At 48.5% G+C, this 9,953-nt stretch overlaps 1 protein-coding gene across 2 annotated transcripts in view; it reads right to left on the minus strand.

Annotated features, from left to right (window-relative positions):
• The window catches only part of LOC134928524 (CTD small phosphatase-like protein), a 126,084-nt gene extending 117,188 nt beyond the window's left edge, over positions 1–8,896 (minus strand). The window contains exon 1 of one of the 2 annotated variants that reach the window (XM_063924380.1): positions 8,582–8,896. In XM_063924380.1, coding sequence (XP_063780450.1) covers positions 8,582–8,657 — 76 coding nt within the window. In that variant the 5' untranslated portion in view covers positions 8,658–8,896. The remainder of the gene's footprint in view (positions 1–8,581) is intronic. The other variant, XM_063924379.1, reaches the window with a different exon arrangement.
• Positions 8,897–9,953: the final 1,057 nt, after the last annotated feature.

Consider the following 9,953-nt stretch of genomic DNA (forward strand, 5'->3'; position numbering starts at 1 on the left):
CTACTCCGCTCTGCTAGCATCTAATACATTGTTAATGAAGAATGCCATCGCTGGTGCATTAAGCACGGCCTGTGAACCCCACGCTAAACGCAGTAATGTCAGTAACATCTGTACTTTGCAGGCGAGCACAGGAAGGATTGCCTCTGAGGAACGTTATCACTTACAAATTATTATAACAAGCTTCTAGGAATTGTCTGATCGGTTTAGAATGGTACAAACACAACCCAAGAGCCCTAACCTCAGCATTACACCCCCCCCCCCCCTCTCCTCCCAGCTTATACATCCTAGCTGCGGGCACAAGATTACATCACTAAATACATACTTCCCGCAGATTCAAATCAACAATGTATCTACAGGGTCATCATTTCCACTGAACGGCTGAATTCTGAAGTGTGAGGGAAGTAATTGAAGTGATCTAATGCAAATCAAGCCGACAGTAATAAATAAAACAAGAGCCAATTATCAGCAAATGATTTGGCAAGGCGATGCCGCAGACAGGCAGTATACAGCGTACTACAGTATGCCTGGCATTCAGGTTCCCCAGAGGAATGGTCACACAAATATATATTCTGGAGAAAAGTGCACAGGATTTAGGAGTAAAGGGCCCTACATACTTTGCGATTTGAACGATGAACGATTTTGCTGTAATGATTTTTTGCATACACACCGAATGATTTGTACGAACGATTTGACATTGTAAACATCGATGTCATCCAAATTGGCTTGCAATGATAAACGATGATAGACCAACGATGAACGACTGCGGGGGACGCGCATCGTTCATCGTCTGTGCCTCCACACTGAACAATATATTGTTCATTTTTGAAAGATATTGTCCATATCGCTATTAAATATCTAACAGTGCGTAGGGCCCTACAGTCAGATTGATGGACTACAAGTATGTGGCAGATATAAAGGGCCATACACACTCGTAGACATTTAATAACGATATGGATGATAACGTTCAAAAATGAACGATATATCGCTCAGTGTGGATGCACAGACGATGAACGATCCGCAGTTGTTCATTGTTGGTCTTATCATCGTTCATCACTGCAAGCCAATTTGGACGATATCGATGCTTACAATGTCAAAACGTTCATATAAATCGTTCAGTGTGTATGCAAAACATAGTTACAGAAAAATCGTTCAAATCGCATAGTGTAAGACTTCTGGTGCTATGAAACTTTGGATCGGCCAGTAAAGCCATTATAGAACCAAAAGTATCTGACGGACCAAGGGCTAAATGTTACAGGAGATGAGGGAGTTTCTGCAAGTCTGTCAGTTTTTTTAAAGCAGCAATCATTTACAGTACCAGCCAATCAGCTCCTAATTGTCATTATTTTCAAACACAACCTGCTAGGGGCTGATTGGCTGGCTGGTACTTATTTCTCTCCAAGGCTTAGTAAATAGACCCCTATGCCCTTAATTGAGAAAGTGTTCCACACTCTTAGCAATAATTGTGAAGCCGGACACAAATTAACACTGTAGTTTTAAAATAAACTAGCAATTCTGAACAATCGCATCATATGCAACGGACGTATACACAATCTGATTTCAACCTTTACAAAGCATTTAAGTGAAGGAAAAAAACCCACAATACTGATCAAATGAGTTTACAGCTGACAGACCAGCAAGATATTTGTAGTACGCATAGTAAAGTTACATTTAACACACGTCTGTCAGGCGCATGGCCGTATGTAACAGCATGCAAGATGCAGCCACAGCAGCGAGACTGCCTGGAATTTGCGACGATAATTTATAAGGCATAACCGTCCAGCCACTTACAGCAGACTCGCAGGAATCAACCTCACGCATACATCTCACAGGTTGTCAAATAAGGTCCCCAGTCTGATGCTTTCAGAGACTGGATTATAGATCCATCGGACCATTTACATTCCATCATCTGGGCAGCTTGTCAAGCATGTGTCAGTCCTTTAACAATTCTATAGACACAAAAAAAACTATGGTGGTCATTCAGAGTTGTTCGCTCGGTAATTTTCTTCGCATCGCAGCGACTTTCCGCTTATTGCGCATGCGCAATGTTCGCACTGCGACTGCGCCAAGTAAACATGCTATGAAGTTTGGTATTTTACTCACGGCATTACGAGGATTTTTCTTCGTTCTGGTGATCGTAATGTGATTGACAGGAAGTGGGTGTTTCTGGGCGGAAACTGGCCGTTTTATGGGAGTGTTTGAGAAAACGCTACCGTTTCTGGGAAAAACGCGGGAGTGGCTGGAGAAATGGAGGAGTGTCTGGGCGAACGCTGGGTGTGTTTGTGACGTCAAACCAGGAACGACAAGCACTGAACTGATCGCACTGGCAGAGTAAGTCTCGAGCTACTCAGAAACTGCACAGAGAAGTCTTTTCGCAATATTGCGAATCTTTCGTTCACAATTTTGAGAAGCTAAGATTCACTCCCAGTAGGCGGCGGCTTAGCGTGTGCAATGCTGCAAAAAGCAGCTTGCGAGCGAACAACTCGGAATCACCCTCTATGGGCCTAATTCAGACCTGATCGTAGCAGCAAATTTGTTAGCAGATGGGGGGGGGGGGGGGGCGGCAGATGTAACATGTGCAGAGAGAGTTAGATTTGGGTGGGGTGTGTTCAAACTGTAATCTAAATTGCAGTGTAAAAATAAAACAGCCAGTATTTACCCTGCACAGAAACAAAATAACCCACCCTAATCTAATAGGCCCTACACACTGGGCGATTATACTCAAATATTTGAACGATCTTGTTCATTAATGAACGAGATACCATTCATATCTTTGAGTGTGGAGGCATCAGTGATGAACTATGCTCGTCCCGCGCTCGTTCATCGCTGGTGCCCCGTCGGCTGTGCATGCAGGCCAATATGGACGATCTCGTACATATTTGCCTGCACTTCTATGGAGCCGGGCGACGGCGGGAGTGAAGAAACTTCACTCCCCCCGTCGCCGGGTCACCCGTATCCGCCGTTGAGCAGCTCGGCGGCAGATCGCTAAATGTGTAGGGCCCTTAACTCTCTCTGCACATGTTATATCTGCCCCCCCCACCCACCCCTGCAGTGCACATCTGCTAACAAATTTGCTGCTAAGATCAACTCTGAATTACCCCCTACAAACGCACATGACACACCTCCACCCCCAGAAGACCTACTAAACAAAAATCATTATTGTGCGGTGAGAAAAACAGTTATGTCACTGCAAGTCACCAGAATATCAGTAACAAACTCTTGTTTGCAAAGCTGTATGGGGGGGCATTCAATTATCTGCTGTAATTTACCACAGGTTAATGGATCCCCGGGCTATTCTATTAGCCCTGTAGGCAGCCCACAGGCTGCAGTTCACAGGGATAATTTTTTAAGCCTGGAAAAATCCCCGATAAATAGCGCGATGGAAATAGAATCCGGGATAAGTCCCAACCTATGTGTTAATGCCCATTAACGGTTAATTTACCAGGCAAAAAAAAAAACCCCGCTATTAAAGCCCGAGGCTACCACCCTTTTTCACTCCCGGAAAATTATTGAGGCTAATTGAATTCCCCCCTATACAGTATGTGCAAACGGCAAGCTACAATATGTGCAAAATGAAGAACAAAAACACATAATGGAATGAATCGCTGCTTCCAATATACAAATAAGACAAGAAGCCGCAGTTTATGTGCCCGCAGAGCTACGCTTAGGAGAGGTGAGTGTGAGGCGGAATAACTGTGTGCGCTCTGCAGGAGGCACCGCCAGCCTGTGCTCACTTACTAAAGAGCAGAGAGCTATTTATTTCAACCACCAGACAGATATTGATCTTCCGGATCCTTTTCTGTGGGAGGACAGGTGAGGATTCCCCCTCCTGTATACACTGCCTGAAATAAACCTGCAAGTCACGGGAAGCCCTCACAAGTGACCAGCTTCCTACAGCATCATTATATTATTCCCATTCTGCTCCGGCCTACAAATCATTACAACCTGACAACAGAACGGCACAGGAGACACAAGCAACCAGAACACAACCTTGCAGGCTGCATGCATCAGCACCTAGATATCGCAGGCAGATATAATGTGCATCAGTGTTACTACATTCCTAAATACTGCCAAATATGTAAGCAGGCAGCACTAGCAGCGGTGTGTGTGTGTGTGTGTGTGTGTGTGTGTGTGTGTGTGTGTGTGTGTGTGTGTGTGTGTGTGTGTTGGGGGGAATCTATTAGCTCCAGTAATATTAGCTGGGACACACCGATCGCATGCATTGCTATGGAAGGTATCTACGCTGTTACCTTGGCAACCTGCAATAAAGCTGGGAATTATAACAACAACAAATCCCCCCACCTCAATGTGTTGCTTCTACCGGTCACCACAGGGCATTTACTGACATATTTACATGCTAATGACAGGAGCCCCAAAATATTTGCTCAGCTCTGCCCAATGTAGCTTCCAGGTGACCCTCTTTTTGGCAATCGAATCATTCCGTTGCGGAACGTGTGCACTAGCAGCCGTCCAATTGGAATGTAATGCAACAGAAATTGGCTGCAGTTGATCACAACCGCCCTCTGGGCCGGATTCTAAATCACAAGCATAGTGGCTGTAGTTGCGGGCAACCACGGGAGCCTGATTTACTCAAGCGTTGTACAAATGCCGTGATGGCGCGGGTGCAAGCAGAAACCAGAGCCGCTCATCGATTGTACACAGGCAGCTGCAACAGTCATTATTATTATTATCACTTTCCAATAGGACGGACATATGCAAATCAGAGTAAAGTCACTTCTGCCCATGGGCTGTATGTAAAAGCTCGCCATTTGCATCTGCGTAGATTCATGTGACGCAGAATGAGCCCCTCTATGGCCCCAGTTTTCAGTGACAATACCTCTAAGAGTAGTGTGTGCGGCCTCTTCAGAGGGCAAGACACATAAGATTAGATAGGGCTAGTGTATGATGGAGGCAGTCTACACTTGGCTGAGCAGCTCGCCCCATAATATAAATAGAGGGTGTTAGGTCGGCACACTCTCTAATGTGTGGCTGTTCAACATGCGGCCCAACAGCTAATGTGGCACTACAAATCCCAGTATGCCCGTCCTGCCACAGTATTGTTAATAAGGCATGCTAAACCTGTGGCAGGCATGCTGGGATGTGTAGTTCAACAACAGCTGGAGGGACGCATGTTGACGTCCCCTGCTCGAACAAGCCTATGATCACGGCTGCTCCTCTCTCAGTCGCTTACTGCCATGACTGCGGCCATGGCTCCGTCAGCTACAGACCACCCAGGAGATCATGAGCGTCAAGGTCAGTACACATCAGTGAGCTCCAGTTGTCTGTTACAATTTATGGCCATTCAACTGTTCCCAAAATCCTGTAAGTCGGCTGACGTCTTGCTGTTGGCTATATATGTAACAGTCCAAGACAAGCATCCCAGCCCAGGACTTCACTAACATTATACAGCACGTTACCATGGTTTTGAAACAAAAGTTTTCGCTTGTCATTCTCAAACACACAATCAGAATGAATAGACTAGAGATCATGCTTTAAAATACACACATGTTCTATAGAACTGGCTGTGCTTGCTGAGACTGTTAGTTCCCCTACCGGCAGCTGGGAATTCACAAGCCTGCACCAGACTAACCAGCAAATTATTTCTTCCAGGCTTTTAATTCCAATCCCATCTGAACACAACTACGAAACTGAACGTCAATCTGTTGGATTCCTTTAAACATGTGTTAAAAACTTGTAAGGGAATTTGGCAGCCACTTCTGCATGTGCTATTTGTGGGACCAAAATCAAACTGTTCTCTGGCATCGATTTTCTACATTCCTGGGACGTTAGGAAACAAAGTCCAAATTTAACTCCCAACACGAAGGTTCACACTTACACCAACACTTTACGTACTAATCCACCCGGACTCATTTATAGCATCTAAAATTCCATCAGTTCAAAGGTCAAGCATCATTTAGAATCATGCAAAGATGGCGTCTCCCACAGGCGAGAAGGAGAGACAATCGTTTGCTAAATATTTTATCTTTCAACTTGCATTAAATTCATTACACCAAAGGAGAAGCAGGTAAAAGAAATGACTAAGGCCCCCATTTATTAAGCCTTGGAGAGAGATAAAAAGCACGGTGATAAAGTACCAACCAATCAGCTCATAACTTCCATGTCACAGGCTGTGCTCAAAAAATGACAGATAGGAGCTGATTGGCTGGTACTTTATCACCGTGAAATTTATCACTCTCCGAGGCTTGATAAAGCTGACCCAATATTATATGTCAAGCACCTTATGCAGACCAGTTTGCAGATAATATTAACCAGACTTTATGAGATAGATGAAATTGTAGCAATGACCGCTATTTAGGAAGCTTCTACGACGCACACACAGGAGCACGGAAATCGTGTATTCTATTTAGTTGGGCTGCAAACTAAACTGCACGAATCAGGCGCCAATTCCGGTGCCATGACCGGTGTTCTAGCAGCACATCAAAGGCGTGGCCCGTCCCTATTTGAATTGATCCTGTATGGGTTGCGGCACATTTTCTGTTCCAGTACCTGCCCACTGGATGACATAAATGACCCCCCCCCCCCTCCATGTCCCAATTCAGTAATGCCGGTTCTGCTTGGGAATGCTGTACAGGGCCCGAGAATAACTAACGCTTACAGAGTCACTGGCAAGCAATCCCCATCTCCCCATTTACCATTAGCAAGCCCAGTTATTAACCTCCCAAATGCTGTAATCAAGCGCCCAGCGTTCCCATTTCCAGCTGCATCGTTAAAAGCCTGGACAGTCATGGTGACGAATCACCACAATTAAACCCTGTACCTGGTACATAAGGAAAGTGGTTTATGAAGCATCAACGCTGTGACGGGAGCATCCATTTGCAGTATTAAAAATAAATGAAACCTCATTACTAAAGATGAAAAACCACAGGAACCATAGGACAGGACCATCTCCTTCACAAGCCACCAGTCAGCACTGCCGCCTCGCAGCGCTGTGGTGAGAAGTTCTATTCCCAACCAAAGCCCCTGTCTGTGCGGGATAAGTGTGACCTCCCAGACTCCAAAGGCATACTGGTAAGATAATTAGCTGCTGGCTATAACGGGCCATAGTGTGTGCGCGTCAGGGGAATTTACATTGGGTGTCTCATTTTATTCCTTGGCACAAGATGGCGAGCGCTGTCCTGGGTGCCTCACACTTCTCCCGAGGACAATACAATACCCCCCTTCACTGGGTGCTCTACTCTTATTCTGGGCACAGGCTATGACCCCAACTCCCAGAATGCGTCTCCCTTCTCCTGGGCGCCAGGGACGTGCGGTGAACTAAATGGCTCAGGAGGCACTGGCTAGCACCAGAGCCAGATTTAAACACAATATATGAGTCAAAGGGTACATCTGGGCATTATACACAGGTGTAGCAGTATAAACTTCTGGAAATTTGATGAGTTTTGATCTGAGAAGTGCAGGAAAGGTTAGGCAGGTGAGGCACTGCCTCACCTGCCATAGACTTTTTACTCCAGAGTTTTAGCTATAAAAAGGATTAGAATAATGCAAAGAAGATATTTCAGACATATTCTTTGTATTTTTCATATACTTTATACCATCAAAACTCTGGTACAAACGTTAGTATGACAGGAAAGGCTCTGCCTCACCCCACCGCACGTCACTGCTGGGCGCAGGATAATACCCTGCCTCTGGGTGTCCCTCTCTTCCTCTGGGTACAAAACATCCCATTCCTGCATACCGCACCTTTCCCTACGCACAAGGCCGCTAATACTACCACCAGGTACATCAGTACAATACAGCTAATTCCATTCCAGGGTGCCTTAGCCTTCTCATTGGCACAGGATGCCATCCCAACCATAGGTGCATCACCCTTCTCATGGGCACAAGATGCAACCCTCACCCCCAGGTGTTGCTCTCCTCCTCTGGGTACAAAACAGATTGCCCATTTCTGGGTGTCTCATCCTTGCCCTTGGCAAAAGATGCCACCCTCACCCACAAGTGTCTCACTCGTCTCCTGGCCAAAGGATGCCAAACTCACCCTGCCAAGGTTTCTCACTCTCCTCCTGGCCACAGGATGCCCCCAGGTGTATCACCTTCCTCCTGGGCACAGAATACTACCGTTACCCCAGGATGTCTCCCCCCTTCTCCTGTAAACAGAATATTACCCCCGGGTGTCTCACCCGCCTCCTGTGCACAGAGTTCCACCCCTCACCCCCAGGTGTCTCACCCTCCTCCTGGGCACAGAATACCACCCTCACCCTGGGCACAGAGTTAGAGTTCCACCCTCACCACCGGGTGTCTCACCCTCCTCCTGGGCACAGAGTACCACCCTCACCCCCGGGTGTCTCACCCTCCTCCTGGGCACAGAGTTCCACCATCACCCCCGGGTGTCTCACCCTCCTCCTGGGCACAGAGTACCACCCTCACACCCTGGTGTCTCACCCTCCTCCTGAACACATAGCACCACCCTCACCCCCGGGGGTATTACCCTCTTCCTGAACACAGAGCACCACCCTCACCCTCGGGTGTCTCACTCTCCTCTTGGGTACAGAATACCACCCTCACCCTCGGGTGTCTCACCGTTCTCCTAGGCACAGTGCACCACCCTCAACCCCTGGCGTCTCACCCTTTTCCTGGGCACAGGACAGGATCCCCTCCTCCTTCGGGTTGGTGAGCTGGGTGATGATGGACGTGTTATCCATGGACTCGGCCGAGGTTCCCGTGCGATCTCCGGGGCTCCGCGATGCTGTTACCCGGCCGCTAGCTCCCGGCTCGGCTCGCTCAGGCTCCCCAGGGTGTCCAAGGCCGGGTCGGCTCCCTGGCTCGGCTTTCTCCTCCTCAGCATGAAGTCCCGGCGGGGTCCGGTGCGGCGCGGGCGGGTCGATGTCCCGGGGTTATGGAGTCCGCAGCGAGTCCCGGTTCTCCCTCAGGAGGGGGCGGGGCGACAGTCGGCTCATCCCCTTCTCCCTCCCCCTGACGGTACTGGCTGTCTCAGTGCATCTATCACGTGACGTCAGTAGGACTCGGCAGGTCATGTGACTTCTTTTGGCCGCCCCTAGTCTCCGGCTCGGTACGGAGTCGGACTCCGGCGATCTGCAGCGTTCTGTACACGGGTGCTGGCGGGCTCCGGCTGCCATGGGAGAGGTGAGGTAAGTAGCCGGTCTGCTGTCCTGTGGGGTGGGGGGTAACCTGTTGCAGTGTGTGGTGGGTAACCTGTTGCAGTGTGTGGGGGTAACCTGTTGCAGTGTGTGGGGCACCCAGGTGAGCAAGTAGCCAATAACCTGCTGAAAAGGGGGGGATGCAGGGAGAATCTGGGGTGTGTGTGGCACACGTGGTAATAACCCACCTGACCCTCTCCAGGAGGGACACAATGCTCTGCTCCTGGACTTCCCTCTTACTGTATGATTACCAGCACCTGTGCTGAACAGGTGATGGATAAGAAAGGTGTTTCAGCACAGGTGATGGCAATCATACAGTAAGAGGGAAGTCTAGGAGCAGAGCATTGTGTGCCTCCTGGAGAGGGTCATGCTGGGGTATGTGGGACACACGTGTGGTGGGAGCATGTTGGGGAGACGCTGGGGTATGTGGGGCACACAGGTGGCATATGGGCAAATAATCTGCATTGGAGGGGCATGTGAGGGAGAAGCTGGGGATGTGTGAGGTACACAGATGCGGTATAACCTGTTGTGGAGGAGGCATGTGAGGCAGAAGCTGGGGTTATGTGGGGCACACAGGTGGGGTATAACCTGCTGTAGAGGAGGCATAAGGTGGGGGTATGTGGGGCACATAGGTGGGGTATAACCTGCTGTGGTGGAGGCATGTGACACAGAAGCTGGGAGGGCAGACAGACACGTGAGGGAGAAGCTTGAGATGTGTGGGATACACAGGTGGGGTATAAACTGTTGTGGGGGTATGTGGGGTACATAGGTGGCATATGGGCAAATAATCTGCATTGGAGGGACATGTGACTGAAGCTGGGGGTATGTGTGGCACAATTG

Source organism: Pseudophryne corroboree, chromosome 5 (genome assembly GCF_028390025.1).
Source record: "Pseudophryne corroboree isolate aPseCor3 chromosome 5, aPseCor3.hap2, whole genome shotgun sequence".
In the NCBI taxonomy this organism is placed as follows: domain Eukaryota; kingdom Metazoa; phylum Chordata; class Amphibia; order Anura; family Myobatrachidae; genus Pseudophryne; species Pseudophryne corroboree.